At 46.4% G+C, this 20,879-nt stretch overlaps 1 protein-coding gene across 5 annotated transcripts; it reads right to left on the bottom strand.

Annotated features, from left to right (window-relative positions):
- Positions 1–65: 65 nt before the first annotated feature.
- LOC106606659 (tectonin beta-propeller repeat-containing protein 1) lies at positions 66–20,879 on the bottom strand. Of its 5 annotated transcripts, XM_045719968.1 has the most exons (27): positions 20,716–20,879; positions 20,014–20,178; positions 19,870–19,946; positions 19,019–19,251; positions 18,709–18,894; positions 18,297–18,419; positions 17,884–18,006; positions 16,921–17,095; positions 16,481–16,584; positions 16,248–16,349; positions 12,013–12,140; positions 10,960–11,432; positions 10,223–10,326; positions 9,920–10,075; positions 9,487–9,639; positions 8,879–9,036; positions 6,821–6,957; positions 6,092–6,185; positions 5,883–5,979; positions 5,661–5,740; positions 5,497–5,553; positions 5,247–5,421; positions 3,638–3,773; positions 2,234–2,326; positions 1,861–1,967; positions 1,649–1,774; positions 66–1,433 (listed from the first exon to the last, which is right to left on the bottom strand). In XM_045719968.1, exons 4-27 carry the CDS (start codon positions 19,241–19,243, stop codon positions 1,347–1,349), a joined length of 3,399 nt encoding a protein of 1,132 aa, XP_045575924.1. In that variant the 5' UTR covers positions 19,244–19,251; positions 19,870–19,946; positions 20,014–20,178; positions 20,716–20,879; the 3' UTR covers positions 66–1,346. The 5 variants fall into 5 exon arrangements, with proteins under 5 accessions (XP_045575924.1, XP_045575926.1, XP_014058474.2 ...); XM_045719970.1 differs by lacking the exon at positions 19,870–19,946; XM_014202999.2 differs by lacking the exon at positions 20,014–20,178 and having other exon boundaries at positions 19,846–19,946.

The following is a 20,879-nucleotide window of genomic DNA, read 5'->3' as shown; positions in this document are numbered from 1 at the left end:
ACATAACATTTAGCACATCACTTTAGTGTAGTGAAACTCCAGGCCCATACAAAGAACACCCAAGGTTGCAGAGCTGTTTTGGAATTTATTTCAGTTGTCTGACCTTGTAAGAGGACATCCATAACAGTCAAGGCCACAGCAAACTCAGACAGGAATTCAAACAAAAGAAAGTGTGCGGACATTATGCTGCACTTTTAAAGGTAGCTGACATCACTACAAAATGCAATCGCCAAACATCCAGGAAATTGTCTTAAGTCAAGTGTAGTGCAACGTAGGCACAGTGCTATTTGTTTGAATCCCGGCCTCAGTATCTGCATGGAATACGTCATAACTAGAGCCTGGAGCTTCTGCAGATCATGTGACCTGAGCAGAAAGAACTCCTGGTCCTATGCATAACATTCTGGATATTAACAATACATAACACAGCAAATAGATGCTATTCATTCGGAATTCAGGTCCGTGATGTTTTTACCATTTTAGGAAAAATCTGGTTGTAAATTTACAGTAAAATAATCCTTGTTGTCATGGAAGCCCAGGGCTGTGACTAGAATTGATCTTTCTAGTTCTGAAGAAAAAGCTACTTCAACCACTACATTGCAAACATCATGCAGGCCAAACCAAGATGACAGTAAACAGCCAAAAAATAAATTCCAAAGCATACATAGACCTCGATGAAAAGGTACTGTGTGTCAACTAGGAAAATGACAACCAAAACAAAATCATAGACTACACGGCAGTCCAAGGGAGTGGCGTAGGCAGTCAGTGTGTTGGTATGGGACAGGCTCGGTTCCACTTCTCACCCTAGCCACTTCTAGCACCTGCCACTAAGGTTCACAGGCCATGGACTGGATGAAAACTGACAGAAGCACTATTACTTCCAGTGTTGGGTCAAAGGTGGCCAACATGTTTCAGCCTAGCACTAAATGATTTAAATATCCAACCGTACCATGTTTGTGCTGGGTTGTAGCAAAAATGTGCAACCAGGGTTGGAAATGGAATCAGGCACACACAGGGCTGTGGGTAGAGATGGAGGAACGGGGCGGGTTAGTAGGGGCCCTACAGACCCACAGAGTTCCCATTCTCCTGTGACAAAGGTATCCTGGCAGGGAGTGGGTTACGGGGGGGTGGTGTCAGTAAGGAGTGGGCTACGGGGAGTGGTGTCAGTAAGGAGTGGCCTGGCAGGGAGTGGGCTAGTGTCAGTAAGGAGTGGCCTGGCAGGGAGTGGGCTACGGGGGGTGGTGTCAGTAAGGAGTGGGCTACGGGGGGTGGATCCAGTAAGGAGTGGCCTGGCAGGGAGTGGGCTACAGGGGGTGGTGTCAGTAAGGAGTGGCCTGGCAGGGAGTGGGCTACGGGGGGGTGGATCCAGTAAGGGCCGGGGTGGCACGTAGAGCCTCTGTGGAGTTCCCTCTCACACTGATGTGCTCCCATCCTCCCTGAAAGACAGCGTTTCTCACATTAACGTGGCATCTCTTGCATTACATGTCTTCCATTACCATCTTAACGGAGGTATTTCAGATACTGTACAATGACTGGCCCATAGGCCTCTGATAAAAAGTCGTGATTTATTTAGGGAATAGGGTGCCATTTGGGACACGCTTTATGTCTTTGGAGTGGACATCAAATCAACACCAAGTTGGTAATGACTCACCCCGATGCCGTAGTCCCAGGACTGGCCCTTGGGCTGCATAGGTCCCACCCCCAGCCTGTGACAGACAGCTCCAGGGACAGACAGCTCACTGGGGCAGCCTGGGACCCAGTCTGCTATCACCCATACCTGGACAACACCACAGGACCAGGTATTGGAGTAGAAAATAAGTTACTTGCTACTAAAATTAGCACAAAAAAAAGAATTGTACTGACCTGATCTAGAGGTCCTACTGAGACTTTGGTCACGTTGTTGGAGATGAGCTCCCAGGCTGAGCCCTGGGGGTAGCTGGGAGTCAGGCCCTGTCTGTACCACAAGTTACCTATACACACACACACACACAGCAGGGGAGAACAGCGGTCAGTAGAGTTACCTAAATATTCAATTAGTTAGGAAACATTGATCCTGCTTGTCGATTCATCCATCTAGGGATTACGGCTGAAAGTGCAGTTGGAGATATACGTTTTCCTTATCCAGGCACATTTACATTGATGCCAATGAAATACATTCCTTCATTGACTTACCAGAGAGCAGCTCTCCTGCAAAGCAAGCATTGAAAGAGCTGACCCACAGGTTGCGGCTACTCACTGTTTTCGTCCACAGCGTAGACCGAGGTTCTCCCTACAGACAGCTGTCTGAGGCTCTGTTTGGGTGGGGAAGGGATGTGGTACCAACACTCTCCTGCAGGACAATGACAAACAACAACTAAAACTAGTTGACTAACTACAATTAGGTTCAGTACGGGCCAGGAAATGGGAAACAGATTACACCTAGTCCTGGACTCAAACGTAATTTTATTTGTCACATGCGCCAAATACAACAAGTGTAGATCTGACTTACAAGCCCTTAACCAACAATGCAGCAATAAAATAACGAGGCTATATACAGGGTTACCGGTACCGAGTCGATGTGTGGGGGTACAGGTTAGTCGAGGTAATATGTGCATGTAGGTAGGGGTAAAGTGACTATGCATAAATAATAAACAGCGAGTAGCAGCAGTGTAAAAAAAAGGGGGGGGGCATTTGGTTAGATGTTCAGCGGTCTTATGGCTTGGGGGTAGAAGCTGTTAAGAAGCCTTTTGGACCTAGAGCTCCAGTACCGCTTGCCGTGCAGTAGCAGAGAGAACAGTTTATGACTAGGGTGGCTGGAGTGTTTGGCAATTTTTAGGGCCTTCCTCTGACACCGCCTGGAATGGAGTATAATGAGTGGTATGCTTTAGTCCAGTACTAGCCTTACAGTGATCTGTGGAGAGGGAGTATAATGAGTGGTATGCTTTAGTCCAGTACTAGCCTTACAGTGATCTGTGGAGAGGGAGTATAATGAGAGTATAATGAGTGGTATGCTTTAGTCCAGTACTAGCCTTACAGTGATCTGTGGAGAGGGAGTATAATGAGAGTATAATGAGTGGTATGCTTTAGTCCAGTACTAGTTAGTGATCTGTGGAGAGGGAATGAGTGGTATGCTTTAGTAGTACTAGCCTTACAGTGATCTGTGGAGAGGGAGATAAGAGTATAATGTGTGCTTTAGTCCAGTACTAGCCTTACAGTGATTGTGGAGAGGGAGTATAATGTGTGCTTTAGTCCAGTACTAGCCTTACAGTGATCTGTGGAGAGGGAGTATAATGTGTGCTTTAGTCCAGTACTAGCCTTACAGTGATCTGTGGAGAGGGAGTATAATGTGTGCTTTAGTCCAGTACTAGCCTTACAGTGATCTGTGGAGAGGGAGTATAATGTGTGCTTTAGTCCAGTACTAGCCTTACAGTGATCTGTGGAGAGGGAGTATAATGTGTGCTTTAGTCCAGTACTAGCCTTACAGTGATCTGTGGAGAGGGAGTATAATGTGTGCTTTAGTCCAGTACTAGCCTTACAGTGATCTGTGTCTAGGAAACAAAGAGAAATGTATTAGTAGTTGTGTATTTCAGTCATAGAGCACTGTAGGCCATCCGTATCTATACAGCATCTCAGAAGGACCTCCCCAGCATTTGGGTCTCACCTGCAGGGTTGCTAGCGGACACTGAGCCCCTGTAGAACACAGCTCTGTCCCTGGCAATGGCCCACACCTGGTGACCTCCCCCGATGGAGATGGACTTGAAGGGCTGGTCAGTACCCACGTGGAGCCACGAGGAACCCTGGGATGGTATGGTCAGAGATAGCATGAACAAATCAACAGGACAGCACCACAGAATGTAATAGAACATAAACACATATTTACAGTATTAGCATCAAAAAGTTGTAAATATGGCCAAAAGTATGTGGACATGCATATAAATTAGTGGGTTCAAGTATTTAAGCAACACCAGTTGCTGACCTGTGTATAAAATTGAGTACACAGCCATGCAATCTCCATAGACAAAGACAGTAGAATGGCCCGTACTGAAGAGCTCAGTGGCTTTCAATGTGGCACTGTTATAGGATGCCACCTTTCCAACAAGTCAGTTCATAAAATTTCTGCCCTGCTAGAGCTGCCCCGGTCAACCTGAAGTGCTATTATTGTGAAGTGGAAACGTCTAGGAGCAACAACGGCTCAGCCGCGAAGTGGCAGGCCACACAAGCTCACAGAACGGGACTGCTGAAGCACGAAAAATCGTCTATCCTCGGTTGCAACACTCCCTACTGAGTTCCAAACTGCCTCTGGAAGCAACATCAGCACAAGAACTGTTCGTCGGGAGCTTCATGAAATGGGTTTCCATGGCTGAACAGCCACACACAAGCCTAAGATAGCAATGTCAAGCATCAGCTGGGATGGTGTAAAGTTCGCCGCCATTAGACTCTGGAGCAGTGGAAACACGTTCTCTGGAGTGACAAATCATGCTTTACCGTTTGGCAGATGCCAGGAGAACATTGCCTGCCCAAAGGCATAGTGCCAACTGTAACGTTTGGTGGAGGAGGAATAATGGTCTGGGGCTGTTTTTCATGGGTCGGGCTAGGTCCCTTTGTACAAGTGATGGGAAATCTTAACGCTACAGCATACAATTACATTCTAGACAATTCTGTGCTTCCAACTTTGTGGAAGGCCTTTTCCTGTTTCCGCATGTCAATGCCCCAGTGCACAAAGCAAGGTCCATACAGAAATGGTTTGTATAAATTGGTGTGGAAGAACTTGACTGGCCTGCACAGAGCCCTGAGCACAACTCCATCAAACACCTTTGGGATGAATTGAAACGCAGACTGCGATCCAGGCCCGACACCCGACGTCACTAATGCTCTTGGCTGAATGGAAGCAAGTCCCTGCAGCAATATTCCAACATCTAGTGGAAAGCCTTCCCAGAAAAGTGGAGGCTGTTATAGCAGCAGAAGGGGAGGGACCAACTCCATATTAATGCTCATGATTTTGGAATGAGATGTTTGACGAGAAGGTGTCCACATACTTTTGTAGTGTACGTCCTAGACTCATAACATATTCAATTGGGAACGTGAGAAAGCTGGATGCTGAGGTTTGGTCAGAATGTATTGTAAAAAAAGACAAGAGGGTGCTGAACTCTGTTATATAGGAGAATAACATTGAGCATGTTTGTTCAAGCAAAGAGGATGTTATTCTGTGATGTAGTAATGATTGTCTTTGGTTCAAGTCCCAGGTTGTAGGTTTGGGGGATGTTCCTCACCGCAGGGTTTTGGGGGGTGACCCCCAGGCGACACAGGACGTCCCCCTTGTCACTGAGGCCCCAGACTGGGACCTGCTCCATACTGCTCTGAGCCAGGCACGGCAACACTGTGATGTCACTTAGGGGGATGGGTGGGACTTCCTGCCACGGGGCAGTCAGGGTGATTTTACACTTCCTGTGTGGAAACAAGAATCATCATCATCATCATCATCATCCTCCTAATGAAATGTTTGAGTGAGTGAGACTATACCTGACCCAGCGCCTACGTCTGACAAAGTCCTTCAGGCTCTTGTTGCCATGAAACGTCCTACATGACAGACACAGAACAGTCAATCAACACACTTTACTTTTTCTAAGATAAGTGTTCGCCATTATATAGGGTTGATCAAATATGAAGGGACATATGCATCTTACACAGGGAAGTCTGCTGCATACTGCCACCCCTCTTTGTCTGTCCCTCCTGAGAAAGCGAAGTCGACGGCCCACTCTGTCACCTGGCAAAGCAGAGGCATGTTTCATGTTGAGATGGACAGTACAACATTAACAACTCAACACAGTTCCATTAAATACAACATTGAACTGTGTGTTAGTTTTAATAAGAGGTTTGAGGGTGTAGGGGGTTCAGGGACTACCTACCCAGCTCCACTGAGGCGAGGGTGGGTGGGTGGTGGACTTGGTGCACTCTGTAAAGCCGTTGTCATCACTCCACGGGAACCGGTCTGTGGGGAGGAGCCTGCAAGGGTGGCACAGTGTATATTACACACACTGACCTGTAGAGGAGCAGTAGGAAGTGTCTAGGACATATTACAACCCAGCCAACAGTCACGTGAGGCAGATCGTAGTACTTGTCTGTGTATCCGGTCATGGGGTTCCATCGCTGGTTCTCATAGATGTACACAGTCCTTCCATCTGTCTGTGTGTGCAGGGTAACCCTGTCTCCTACAAACAGAGGAAAGGCACAACTCTGCTATAATAAGTCTGATGTTGTAAGTTATTCATCAGTAATAAGGCCATTGACTATCTAATTCTCTAGCTGGAAGGTTCACTAATACAGTACTTTGAATTGTTACTTTATACACATTAGCTATAACACTTTAATTTGACTGTTTTGGCTGTAGAAGCAGGTTGAAGATGACAAAGGTTAAAACAGGAGGACTCCATAACTGTTTATTTTGTAAAAGCTTCCACATGGAATCAAAACTTGTAATCTTTGTTAAGGTCAACCTACTGTAGGATGAAGGTAAAGAAGCTTAAAGTGTAAAGATGAAAGCAGCCTACAGGGTGGACTAGCAAAGGCACGGTCTAAGGCAGGGTGAACAACGAGTCCTCAAGAACCACTCAGTGTTTGCTGGATTTCATCTTTAATTAAGGTCAATGAATGACTTAAGCTACATGGAAGAAATGATTGAAAACCATCACAGGCATGTTCATTAAGGGAAAATGTTTTTTTTTGCAAAGTAAATTGAAAATAAATGTTTCTTATTGGACAAGTCTGGGTAGTCCGTTTGGTGCCTAATGAACATAACCCAAGACTGTGGTGGCCTGGAAGACTGAGTTGTGGGGTCATTTATTACCCTGAGGGGACTCTTCCTGAGCAGCGCTGCCCGAACCAGAGTAGACCCAGGCGGTGCCGTCATACCCGATCCCCCACACCACACCCAGACTGTTAGACTCTACACAGCGCAGGTGGCCCAGGACCTGCAGCCAAAACCTGTACCAGGACCAGACAGCGTTAGCGTCACAGGAGGCTGACGAGGGGAGGACGGTTCATAGTAATATCTGGAATGGAGTGGTGTCAGACACATGGAAACCATGTGCTTGATAACATTCCACTTATTCCGTTCCAGCCATTAGTGTGAGAACATCATCCTCAATTAAGGTGCCACCACTCACCTGTGGTTAGCATCTAGCAAAAGAGACAGACACTAGCACCAATTGTTAGCAATAAGACAGAAGTTAGAACTATGCTTAAGATTACCAGAGAGAAGATAATTGTTTTAGCAGGTTAGTAGTAGCTAATAGATCGACGTCAGGTGAGTTATGTTAGCCAAACAACAGTGGACATCAAGTGTTAGCTATATGAGTGCAAGAACAGAGAAAAGAACAGAGGTACATGGTTGGTTGGCTTCAAAGCAGTGAGGAACATGCTGCTCTGCACTGGGCGCTAGAGGGGAGCATGGTAGAAAGAGCACTTGACAAGTGATTGTTGAAAAGAACAAGGATGAAAAAAGGAGAGAGAACTGAGTGATGAGGAGACAGAAACATAAGTGTGTGGCATGTCGGTAGAGGTAAAGCTCAGTGTGTGGCATGTCGGTAGAGGTAAAGCTCAGAGCGTGGCATGTCGGTAGAGGTAAAGCTCAGTGCGTGGCATGTCGGTAGAGGTAAAGCTCAGAGCGTGGCATGTCGGCAGAGGTAAAGCTCAGAGCGTGGCACGTCGGCAGAGGTAAAGCTCAGTGTGTGGCATGTCGGTAGAGGTAAAGCTCAGTGCGTGGCATGTCGGTAGAGGTAAAGCTCAGAGTGTGGCATGTCGGTAGAGGTAAAGCTCAGAGCGTGGCATGTCGGTAGAGGTAAAGCTCAGAGCGTGGCATGTCGGTAGAGGTAAAGCTCAGAGCGTGGCATGTCGGTAGAGGTAAAGCTCAGTGCGTGGCATGTCGGTAGAGGTAAAGCTCAGTGTGTGGCATGTCGGTAGAGGTAAAGCTCAGTGTGTGGCATGTCGGTAGAGGTAAAGCTCAGTGTGTGGCATGTCGGTAGAGGTAAAGCTCAGTGCGTGGCATGTCGGCAGAGGTAAAGCTCAGTGCGTGGCATGTCGGTAGAGGTAAAGCTCAGTGCGTGGCATGTCGGTAGAGGTAAAGCTCAGTGCGTGGCATGTCGGTAGAGGTAAAGCTCAGTGCGTGGCATGTCGGTAGAGGTAAAGCTCAGAGCGTGGCATGTCGGCAGAGGTAAAGCTCAGAGCGTGGCATGTCGGCAGAGGTAAAGCTCAGAGCGTGGCATGTCGGCAGAGGTAAAGCTCAGAGCGTGGCATGTCGGTAGAGGTAAAGCTCAGTGCGTGGCATGTCGGCAGAGGTAAAGCTCAGTGCGTGGCATGTCGGTAGAGGTAAAGCTCAGTGCGTGGCATGTCGGTAGAGGTAAAGCTCAGTGCGTGGCATGTCGGTAGAGGTAAAGCTCAGTGCGTGGCATGTCGGTAGAGGTAAAGCTCAGAGCGTGGCATGTCGGCAGAGGTAAAGCTCAGTGCGTGGCATGTCGGCAGAGGTAAAGCTCAGTGCGTGGCATGTCGGTAGAGGTAAAGCTCAGTGCGTGGCATGTCGGTAGAGGTAAAGCTCAGTGCGTGGCATGTCGGTAGAGGTAAAGCTCAGTGCGTGGCCTGTCGGTAGAGGTAACGCTCAGAGCGTGGCATGTCGGTAGAGGTAACGCTCAGAGCGTGGCATGTCGGTAGAGGTAACGCTCAGAGCGTGGCATGTCGGTAGAGGTAACGCTCAGAGCGTGGCATGTCGGTAGAGGTAAAGCTCAGTGCGTGGCATGTCGGCAGAGGTAAAGCTCAGTGCGTGGCATGTCGGCACAGGTAAAGCTCAGTGCGTGGCATGTCGGTAGAGGTAAAGCTCAGTGCGTGGCATGTCGGTAGAGGTAAAGCTCACATCATGTCACAGGGCAAGGTGTGTGCCGGGGCCTCCAGACAGGGAGAGGGCTCGTGGACCATCACGTCCCCCTTGGAGGTGACTGACCACAGGGCCTGTCGGGAGGGGGTTCCCCTGATCCCTCTGGCCTCGCAGCAGCACCCAGCCAACAGGGACAGCTGCACAGGAAAGACAAAGACACCCCTTCAGAGATATGGCCAATGGTAGAGTCCAGATGGATAATAGTAATATTACTGGACTACATTTACTAAGTGGTTTTAGGTAAAGGCTTTACATTGCATGTGGACAACAGTGAAACTTTCTAGAGTATCTGGTATCCTCTCTTATGATAAGTACTGCGGCTGTACCCCACATGGCACCCCTATGTAGTGCATTACTTCTGACCAGGGCCCATAGAGTGCCATTTGGGACGCAGCCTTAATCTCTTATCTCTGGCAAGGCTACTTCAATTGGGAAGTTAACTTGAAGGCTGTTGTAAAATGTGCTGAATTTTGATATTTTTTTTAAAATCTAGGTAAAAAATAATGGCATTAGAATATCTATCCTTTCTCTATTCAAAAACATTATGTGTGCTGTTTATATCTGAATGGAGGCCTTTCCAGACATACCCAGTCAGCCATGTCCTTCTCAGTCTGTGCAGACAGGATCAGCGGCCATCTTTGTTTTGTGCTATCTGACGTGTACACCGCAAAGGCATGATGGGAGTTGTCCTTGAGCACAGGAACCAGCACCGTCACATCACTTATAAACACATGGAGGTACTGAGAAAGATAGCGAAATGGAGGGAGAGGGAGGAAGTGGATACATTCTGACCACTGTGACAAACAATCTAGAAATGAAAATGATTGAATAATTCAAAGCAGTACAGTAGCATAGCGGTATATTCTGAGTAGTAGGCATCTACTCTTTAGATACTGTAGGTGAGAAAGACATTGGCTCCACAACATGGCTTTCACCTCTCCAGTCATTTCTATTCAGTGATTACTTCAATGAAGAGAGGATGGATGTTTAGGAATTTGAGTGTCATTGAGTCTCCCTCACCTTCTTCTCGTCATACTGGGTGAAGTAGATGAAGAAGATGGCATCCCTCTTGCCATTGACATTGGTGGACTGCTCCAGGGCCACGCCCACATCCACCCAGCGATAGGGCTTCCAGTCCCTCCACCAGCGCATGCTGCCCTTCCTCACCCACACAGACTGACCCGTACACAGTGTTCATTAGACAACTCCATTTAAAAGTCACTGTCCCTACTTCTAGCACCACCTCAGCAGACTCAGACTCCTAAAAAAAAATGATCAGTGATGTTTAACTAACTAACTAAACCTGAGAACGTGAAGTCTTACCGCGCTTCTCTCCGCTGGCTCCTTACTGGTGGTGGTCTCTGCCTTCCTAGCCGCCGAGGCTTCTGGGTCAACAGGGGCGATGGACAGGGCAGTGGAGCATGGGTCTGGTGCACACAGATAACAGACAGGATAAACAAGTGATTTAAGAGTTTGATAGATATCAGGACAAGGATTTTTCCTTAACCATGTGACTTCACCAGGAAAAACTCCTAGAAATCCCCTATTTAGTTAGTTAAGTAAAGTTAGGTAGAGCTCAGACACACCGGTAGTATTGTCAAACGTTTACCTGCCGACAGAACTTAGCACCTCTGAACAGTGTCGGCAGTCAATCTTTAAGTGTTCACACAGACACTACCTAGCAAGATGACGAATAAATTATTTATTTAATTCACTCTCCATAATCCCATACTGCCAGTGCCAGCCCATAGCCAAATGTTTCACAAAACATTGCAGGTTTGACTTTTTTGGGACATTTCTCCTGCTGAACAGCCTCCACTAGTCAGCTAGCAGCTCATCTGTGGACGGTTTTTTGTTGGTTGATCACTGAAGTAGAATTGGTAGGTTCACTACCGGGTCGGCACGCAGCAGGTACTGCTTTTGTTCTAGCAAGAGAAGGAATGGCCTCCCACTGTGATAAGTACCTATCGGCAGTCTATCAGCAGTGAGATTCTCGGTGCGTTTCATACTTCAGGTAGTGGTCTGAAAACTCTGATAGGCTGGTGAGCGTTCTTCCGTACCTGCAGGCCTGAGCCAGGTCATCTGAGCTGTATGGTCCACGTCACAGCCTCCGCCAGAGATCCAGGCCCATACAGGCCCGTCCTCCTCCCCTAAACCCAGAGAGAGCTCCAGACCCAGGGGGTAGGTGGCCACTGAGGTGGGGGGTCCCATGTCCCCTGCCCTGCATAGAGAAGATGCCTCTCCCTGGGGGCTCTGAGCTGCCTCCAGGTCCACATTGCACATCGGGGCTGGGGTGGCCTCGCCATCCTTCCCCTGGGGTGGCTTTTTGGGGGAGGGTGTGGGGGTCCTCAGGGGCTCACGGTCAGCCACCAGGCTGGAGATGAAGCTGTCACTGGTGGGGATGAATGCTTTGGGGGTGTCCTGTGGCCTTGGGGTGGTGGTGAGGTGGAGCTCTGTGTCCCCTGAGTCCTCGCAGGTCAGAACAGAGCCATGGGAAGCATTGGTCACCTGTCCCCCAAACTCACAGCCAGCACTGGACAACAGAGACGGAAAGGGGGGGGGGGGGAACACTCATATGAGTATAAATGCAGCACTCACAAAGACACACACACAGTATGTTTTTGACAGCCAAAGAGTTCAGTAAATCATTTGGTAACATGACAGACAACTACCAAAATAAAACTGCATCCCTGTCTTGTGTACAGTAATTGTTAAGCATAAATGTAGTCTTAAGATCATATACACCAGCATTCCCCAACTGGTGGCCTGTGGGTGGTTTTATTTGCCCCCCCCCCAAGTTCTGAGCAATAAATAAAACGCCTGTGGCTAAATTTAATTACCAGACGTGTCACATGGACACCTAATCACCACCCAAACATTCTGGTCCACCCAATATGGACCATCTAGCTGGTCTAGCCAGCACCGCTGTATACTTCTTTGGAATGCATGTCCGTTTATGAAACTGAAGGAGCGTCCAGGTATTTACAAGATGATATGACCATTTACATGGATATTTATTTTGAGATGTCAGCATACAAAGTACATGAAATCTAATACAATGCAAAAACAGTGGAAAGTGAGCATTCTCTGTGTGTACTCCGTATGTAACTGACCTGGGTTGGACAGTCTCTTTGCTGTGACCCCATTGGGCAGAAACAGGTATCCAGCCCCTCCCACTGGGCTCCGATGGGGTGACACCCTTCCTGAAGTACAGCCCACGGTCCTCTCCAACTCCCCACACCTTTAAATTATAAAGCATTTATAGTGGCTTATTCATAAACATAAAGCATTATCGTAAACATCACACCCACCACTGTGGCTGGACTACTTATTCATTCTTAGAAGTCTATTTTTGTTGGCACAAAACTACCTCCATCCTTACATTAATTTCTATGGGTTACCTTTAGATGAGTCCCGTGACACCATGTTCATCAGTCTCCCCTTTCTACAGTGGGGTCATAGTAGGTTGTAGCCCAAACGGCTTGGACGCTACAGACAAAAGTTGTCACATCAGCATTGAGTCCCGTGACACTTGTAAGAACACCATCGTGTTCGTGAGAGTCTCCCCTTTCTATAGAGTGGTCATATTGGTTTATAGGCCAAACCGTTTGGATGCCACAGACGTTTTGGCGAGAAGACCGATTTTCAGCATGTCTCCTGGTCTGACAAACACAGCTGTAGCTCTACCACTTTCCACCACAGATGCGGAAGGACGACAGGCGGAATGAGACGCAGCCCATGCAGATATTTCTTGCATAAACTGAGGGATTTTGATGGGGACTTAATTACATTGTGTTACTTAGATTTATGCACCAACGCATCAATAGACTCTAGGGGGTTGAGCGGCAAGTTGGATATATGCCAGAGAACAGTTGAACACAATACAGTAAAAATACAATATGATAGTAAAAATACAATATGATAGTAAAAATACAATATGGATACAGTAAAAATACAATATGGATACAGTAAAAATACAATATGGATACAGTAAAAATACAATATGGATACAGTAAAAATACAATATGATAGTAAAAATACAATATGGATACAGTAAAAACCAATATAGACTGACCCAAAGGCCTGCTGTCAAGTGCTACTTTAAAAGGCAATTTAACCCTAGTGCCATCTAATACAAGTGGCATCCATAACTCTGGGACAGGACTGAAATATGGGCTATGATGTATTGCCCTACTCAAATTAGCTTGTGTCCAATATGGCACCAGAATATAGGCCAAGGATATATAAGGCTGGGCTGGGGCCCCTGGTTAGTGTAGTGGAGACAGGCTCCTGTTTCAGAGAGGAGGGGGAAGAGAGAGACAGGAGAGGAGAGAGACAGGAGTGGAGGGGGGTAGGAGAGGGGAGACAGGTGAGTCATGAGAGGGGGGCGGGGAGACAAACGAGATACAGGAGAGTGGGAGGAGAAGGTAGGCTGTTGCAGTATACCGTATATACTCCAGGATGGTTTTTCAATTAGTTATTTTTCAATAACTATGATGTTTTTCTAAGTACATTTGAATATTTGTAGCTATTTTTAAGTAAATACCTGCAGTCAACTTGTGCAATACGTTAGGAGCTGAAGATCGCATTCTTTTCACAATTTTTCATTATGCAGCTTACTGGTAGTCCCCAGTCATGTGGTGTTTGTTTACAAGCACAACAACCAGAGACTTGTGAGTTATTAGCACAAACCAGGTGATCTAGTTACAGTATGTATGGAATTCACAACTAACAGTTTGCCAGCTAGATATCTTACAACTATTCAGTTAACCATCTAAATTGTGCTAAATCAGTGGTCACCAACCTTTGAGTCAAGATCACCTTATTTTAAAAACATGACTTAACGTAAGCCTTTCCAACATTAACCAATTAAAAACCGTTATGTAGCAATGAGGTTTGTGCAGTAAGCTATAGGCCCAATACATTATCACTGCTGATTGGCTATGCTTGAATTGTCCTGCCAATGTTGTTATTGGGGCGGCAGGTAGCCTAGTGGTCAGAGCGTTGGACTAATAAGCATAAGGTTGCTAGATCAAATCCCTGAGCTGACAAGGTCAAAATCTGTCCCACTGTTCCTAGGCCGTCATTGTAAATAAGAATGTTCTTAACTGACTTGCCTAGTTGGATAAAAAATAAATTAATTCAGACCATTTTGAAATTAGACAGTACCTAACATTTCAAAATGTGAGGTAGTGTATATGATCACACTGGTAATAGATCATTTGTTGTATTACTTGTGAGGCACAGCTGAGTGAGCATAATAATTAGCTAGATTTTTTTACTGGACTGATGGCCTGCATTTGACGGTCAGTGGTGAGGCTGCCTCCCTCCCGCTCACCTCACTCCCCCCTCCCTCACCTCTCTCCCTCCCCCCCCCCCTCTCCCTCCCCCTGCTGAGAAAAGGGGACAGTCTTCAGCTGATAGCGAAACTTAACACATTGCATTATTTCTGCTTCATGCACCAAGTTTGTTACTCCTGACCAGAGAAAGTGAAATATTTATTGATATTAAAAAGAGAGAAGACGCTAATAATAACAACGCAAGCTTATGGAAACACTTTGCTATACTCATTCATTGCAGCTGCAGTGCTGGTTGTAGCGTGAGTGGAAGTAGGGAGAATGCACATTTTATGGCTTATAGAAAAGTGTTGAACAAAATGTTGACAGTACTGAACAACTTCATAAAAACAGCAGTTCTTTGCTGTATTCGTTGACTCTCGCTAGTCATGGTTTTAAAATCTCACAGTAACAACTTTGCTGTACGTTCCAGGCTTCTTTTTAACCATCTATGGCGCGAGGAAACTGTGCTATCTGATTGGCCAGAGGTGGGCCAATCATATACCGCCAACAGCATGAAACACATTTTTTCTTTTAAATAGGAAGGCAAGGCTTTATCGTTTGCTTTTTTACAGAGATGTTTGGTGATTGACTAGGAATGCTTTGGAGGTCGACCAGTCGAACGTGATCAACCGGTTGGTGACCACTGTGCTAAATGCTCTGCTTAGCATTAGCTTCTTCCGTTAGCGTTAGCTTCTTTCAAAATCAAGCGTTGCTTGGTAACAGCAGAGAATCCCCTCCTGGATCAAGAGCCTAGCTGTCTAATATTTGTTTTGAGTGTACAGCAAACTGTGAGTAGGATTTTTTTGTTACTTGTATAACTTTGAGCTGGGATGTCTGTCCTGCAAATACTTTAGGTCAGAGACTACAAAAACGTTCGCAATGTGCTCGTTAGCATTCTCTATGGGATTTTACATTTATTTATTAGCATTGCTAACCTTTGGATTACAAAGGTATGACAATGTCATTATGAAGGTATGACAAGCTGGATACCACCCAAGCCTAGGAGAGGAGAGGGTGGAGACGGGGAGAGGAGGAGGAGACGGGAGAAAGGGTAGAAAGGCGGAGAGAGAATGGAGACTGGAGGGCAGAGGGGCGAGTTTGCTGTACTAGCAAATTCCTCTCAGACTCAGCAGAGGGAAACAGGGCCAGCAGCCCCTTCAACCTCCACCCTGACGTCAACTCCAGCCCAGCCCTGTACAGAAATACACCACCAGGGAAATGTGAATCGGTCAAGGCTGGGAATGCCAGAACCTGGTCTAGGGCAGAAGGGGGACGAGGTGAAGGGGCAGACGAGGACTTGAGTGGTATGTGTGCAGGATCTAATTATGCTTAATCAAACAGACATGAGAGAATGGCACTGTAATCAGAACTCGTTTGTCACAGAGGATGAGAGCCTCCCGCCAAACATCTCTTCTAAGGTTCTAACCAGCACTCTCCATTAAGAGAGGAGAACCAGCAAGTCTTAGAAAATAAGACAACAAGATACTGATCATTACAAATGTACCTATGTAAATATACCAGAAAAAAAATTGTCCGGATGCGTGTTGTGCAATGATGTATATAAACCCTGGATTGCTGATGCTATGTATTGGCCATTGAGAGACTTTGAAGCCACCGGTCGGCCATATTGGTACTCCCCAGTAGGAACAGTGCTTCATGGGAATTAATGAAATTCTACAGTATTTCAGTTAAAGGTTAAGGACAAAATTACATGCATTTAATTATTTTGTTTTAGTAGGGACAGTAACATCAGTAATCTCAAAATAATTTACTTCAAGGGAAATTAATAGATTTTTATGTTTAGCTTGCATAATATCTTTTTAAAGTATGCATTAAGGTGTCTTTAATAGATTAGCGTGGCAAAAACGAATGTAGACATTAATAAATGCATTTCTATACCTTCCAAAATATGTTAACAATTTGGGAGAGTGGCAAAATTGAGGCACGGTGGCTTCAACACAGCACTCCCTATTAGTCATCTAGTGTATATAAATCCCCTGTTGTCTCACCTGGTCATTGAGTCCCACATCCACCATCATCATCTCCCCTCCGATGCTGATCCATCCTGAACCACAGGGGTTATGGGAGTTCACCCCCCGCCGAAACCACACCTGGACACACACACACACTTTATAGATCTGCTCTGTAGGGTAGGCTACTGTACTGCTCTACAGACTACAACTGGGCCCAGTATCCTTCCTGGTTAGGAGACAAGTTCAGCAAGGGGTGGATGTTGTCTCACTTTGTAGTCCTTAGTGATGGCCCACACCACGCTGACCCCCACAGCAACATGGATGGTTCCGCCCTCCTTTACTGGGGGAGAATCCACCACCACCCATGAGGAACCTGACAGGGTAGTAGAGAAACTATTTGCACTGTCATTGTGTAAAATCAATAAAAAGACAAAACAAAAACAAAGTTGACCTAACAGGGTTCTCTGTAACTCCGAGTCAAAAGCTTGTGAAGCAAAGTTTGCCACTCTAGTACTACCAATGGTTTTAGAGGAAACCTGCCGTATAGGACAAAAGCATAAAATATGCCAAAAGAGCACTAATTTTACCTAGCTTCACATCCAACTCTGGTACATCATACAAGTCGTTGTCTACATGATCCCTTACACATAGCCAAATACATCATCAGTATACTAGGAGATGGTTGTGTGGACCTAATATCAGCCCATACCTGTAGGGCTGTCCAGGCAGATGCCTGTGCGGACCAGTAGCTGTCCGTCCCAGAGTACAGCCCAGAGCAAGTCCCCTGGTCCGGCAGAGATCTGGGCCACCTCCCTGGGGGCCTCCACCTCCTCCCAGCACTGGCCCTCAGGGACCTGTGGCAGGATGCCACTCCTGAACCACACCTGAGAGAGGAGGCAACACCGCCACGGTTAGTCTCAACTGATCTTAACTCAGCTTTCGCTGGGCCTTAGTTGTTATCACACTATCATGAGTGTGTGTCCACATCCCCACTCAAGACTTGCGTTAACTCTTGAGGGTTGCAAGAGTTAATAAGACATTCTGGTTGAAATGCAAATTAAGATCAGTTACTGTGTGTGCAGATTTTCACTATAATTTGATAATTAAAAGATGACTGAAACAACATTTAGTGAAGGTAGGAACGCAAAGCATTCGCATATAGGCACCTCATATGACAAACTTAGAAAACTGCTGCTTTGAAAGTCTCACATTCACTGATGTAAGTGCCGTTGACCTCAGTCCATTATATTTACAGTGGTGTAAATGGAAGATATGTTCACATATTATCCCTATAGAGGATGGTATGCTGAGAGATTCCTGGAATAGCAGATCAAGACTGGATGTAAAAGAGGAAGAAGAGTCTAAGACCAAGTTAAGCAATGCATTGACAATGGATGGAGTAATGCTGCTCTCTAGTGGCCAAATGTTTGAACTGCACAATGGTCTAGCATGCTGTATTTGACACCACACCAAGTTGCCAACACTTTGAAACTGTCATGTTATCATGATTAAGATATGCAGGCCTGAGTGTGCGAGTTCGTACAAAACATGAAGGTGAACAACATTACATTTGAAAGGTTTGTCAATGTGTGTCAAGAATCAGTTTGTATGCAGGTGAATTAAGGCACAGGAAACAGAGCAGAAGAATCTGTGGTGGATCAGCCACACTGACCTGTCCTTGTTGGGACACACCCCACAGGAAGTGATATCGCCCGGGTTGGTCGCTCATCTCCCAGCCTCCACAGCTAATGTCACTGAGGGGGAGAGGGGGCTGCTTGGGATGGTCCAAGGGGATCTGAGGGGGTTCAGTCAGGAGAGGAACTGTTAAAACGAGAGTATATTCACTGGCGGTATTGTAATACCTACAGGAGTGCATGTAGCCTTCAGTGGGGATCTCCTAGCCTGGTCCTAGAACGGTTTGTGCTGTCTTCCCAAATTCTATGGTCATTGTCAAGCGTGAGTTGGCAAGACAAATAGACCAGGCTCGGAAAAAGATCTCACAAAGAAACTAATGGTGGATGACATACGCTCACAATTAGGTGAAGAGGACCAAATCAAGTCATGTTGTGGGCCAACATACTGTACCTTGGTCCAAGAGCCTCTGGCTTTGTATATCCTGTCTCTAATCCATCGCCTGCGACAAACACACGAGTTCCACTTCTTCTCTCTGGAGAAGTTAGCAGGAAAGTCCACTGCATACTCCCAGCCCTAAACACACAGATGCACACATACAAAACGCACACAATTAAGATGACAAGTGAAAGAGTTCAGAGGTCAGCAGTTGGCCCGACTCAAATCAACAGCAGTGTGTTTTAATGAATCCAAGGCTTTAGAGTGCACTACTTTTGAGTAGGACCTATAGGACTCTGGTCAAAAGTAGTGCACTAGGGAACAGGGTACCGTTTGAGATGCACTCCACAGCTTTATTGAGCACCTCAAAGCCTGCTACCCCAGACTTGTTGTGCAGTAGTTGGCGTTCCAACTTCCAGTCTCTCACCCCAGTTTCAGTGGGGTCTCCTCCAGCGCAGACCTGATCAACGTACCAGTCCCCCTCCCACTCCCAGCTGTTTGAGGGCAACAGGAAGCTGTGCAGCGGCTGGGCGGTCACCCCTGTGAGGTCACTCCAGGCCCAACGGTCAGTGGGCAGCAGCACGTCAGTGAAGCCGTCCACTGGGTTCCACCTCTGAAACCACAAACAGTTTTGTAAGGTACAATTGAACATGCAGACACTAAGCAAGCATGTGCATATGCACGCACACACACACATTTAAAATGTTGGCAGAAGCGACATGGAATTATCACAATACCTGGTTCTCATAGGTCTCCTCTCGATAGCGAATTGGCACCTCCCCAGGGTCGATATTGAGGTAAACATGGTGGTCACAGCCAATTCCCCAGCTGCACCTCTGTCCAGCGGTAACACGCTTTAGCTCCAGGAGGGTGTCCTCGTCACGCTCCCAGCGCCCTCTGGTGGTGGATAGGCTGTACACCTTCCCGTATACGTCCACTGCCCATAGGAGCGAGCTGGACATGATGGGGCCTGATGATAAACACGGGCAGTTTTTAATCCTCTCACCACACTGGCCCGGCCATTACCGTAACACAACATTGCTCTGTGCTGAGCGTTGTCTAGACTCTTAATGGACGGGTTAGATTAGCCACAGTTAGAATAACGAGCCAGATGTTTCACCGGTTGTATACATCTGAAGCATGAGGTTAACGTTTCCACTCACCACCAAATGTGGTGATGTGAGGAAGCCACGGCAGTGGGAGAAGATGGAAGACGGATTTTGGCCAGCATTCTGCTAACTCTCTCATTGATTAAACATTTGATCGGAATACAGTTCTGTTCACAAAACTCAAATCTGTTAAGAACAGAGTGGACTAAGTTTTGTAGTTATTATGCAAATCCATGCTAGAAAACGCCAATAGGATCTCGCTAGCTCGTGCTTGGCTCTGCCCACTATGAATAATTTGTTCCCATTGGAAATGACAGTCTGTGGCCCATCTTGGGTTAGTTATACACATCTTTGGCTTAGCGGTCAGCAGATTTGTTTTCTACAGTCAGTTTTTTCTTTCCAGTGGGCTACCCACTAGCCCAGGAATGTGCTCTTAAGGAGTGTAGGCGACCTACCGTTACACCTTAAGGTCCAAGTACCTTGTTATTTTCAGGAGGTAGACTGGCTCTGGCAGCCAAAACAGCCATGTGAGTCGACTCTCAATTGTGATACGGTTCTAGAAACATAAAGCCATTTACTTTCATATCAAAAATACATTTTAGTAATGCAAAATATACACTTACTGTACACTTGTTTTAAACGGCTTTATCACAGTTGAAGCCTCTGGTATTTTTCAGTTATAACACGTTTGTCGCGACCTTCTTCCGTTGGGCCTACACACAGGTGTTTGGAGCACGCTACACATCTAATTACCACAGGTGGTCGCCTTCATCTCCGGTAAACACGTGCTGCAACGTGGAGATACGGCCGTGTGGGAACACTAACACTAGAAATAATGGAATGGGAAAATTGGATGTGTCATCGGTCCCAATGATATGCTGTCAACGGTGTGGGCAGGCTGCTTAAACCTTTTAGAGTAGCCGGGTTATGTGGATTTCATGGCCTATGCACCGAGGAATAACGGCGTAAGGAGCGGCTTACACCTGAATAACTAAAACCGATCAACGGTTGTCAATGGACACTGATAAGACGCGTCATGATATCAGACACCCAGGTGCGTTAAAACCGGACACCTGCCATGCATGTTGATGCACCACAGCCTAGAAAGAAATTCAATATCAATAGGAAAATTGAAATATGAATATTTCGGGCAACTGACTGTGGTTTGAGGTGATGAAACGGCAAAACATGACAACTTTAAATGCATCTAGTCCTGTCCTGCAAAGTGTCACTGACTTGATAGACTCCACTTTTGTCCTGTCCCCGAACACATCATCCAATATTCCGTTACAACAACAATATAGAGGTTCAAAAGCCCTACTTACTCTCTTTCCCCGTTCTTGTAGGTTTAGCTGCATTTAGTGGGCCAAATCATCCACCCGATTATTCTATTCTCCGCCTTTTATTCCCATTCTGAAGGTATAACGTCTCGTTCCAAATCCACAACAGGAAATGGTGGAACTGTTACTCGGATTGGCTGACATTCTGC

Source organism: Salmo salar, chromosome ssa06 (genome assembly GCF_905237065.1).
Source record: "Salmo salar chromosome ssa06, Ssal_v3.1, whole genome shotgun sequence".
Classification (NCBI taxonomy): Eukaryota; Metazoa; Chordata; class Actinopteri; order Salmoniformes; family Salmonidae; genus Salmo; species Salmo salar.
The sequence above is the reverse complement of the archived record's forward strand: the minus strand, read 5'-3'. Positions and strand labels throughout refer to the sequence as shown.

Excerpts from the sequence above, each read along its gene's own strand:
- LOC106606659 (XM_045719968.1), bottom strand. The coding sequence starts at position 19,243 with ATGTCCAGCTCGCTCCTATGGGCAGTGGACGTATACGGGAAGGTGTAC. Across the intron at positions 6,958-8,878 it reads ACCTTGCCCTGTGACATGAT|GTTTTGGCTGCAGGTCCTGG; the intron begins GTGAGCTTTACC and ends GTCCTGGTACAG. Across the intron at positions 1,434-1,648 it reads CCTGGGACTACGGCATCGGG|GGAGGATGGGAGCACATCAG; the intron begins GTGAGTCATTAC and ends GCTGTCTTTCAG.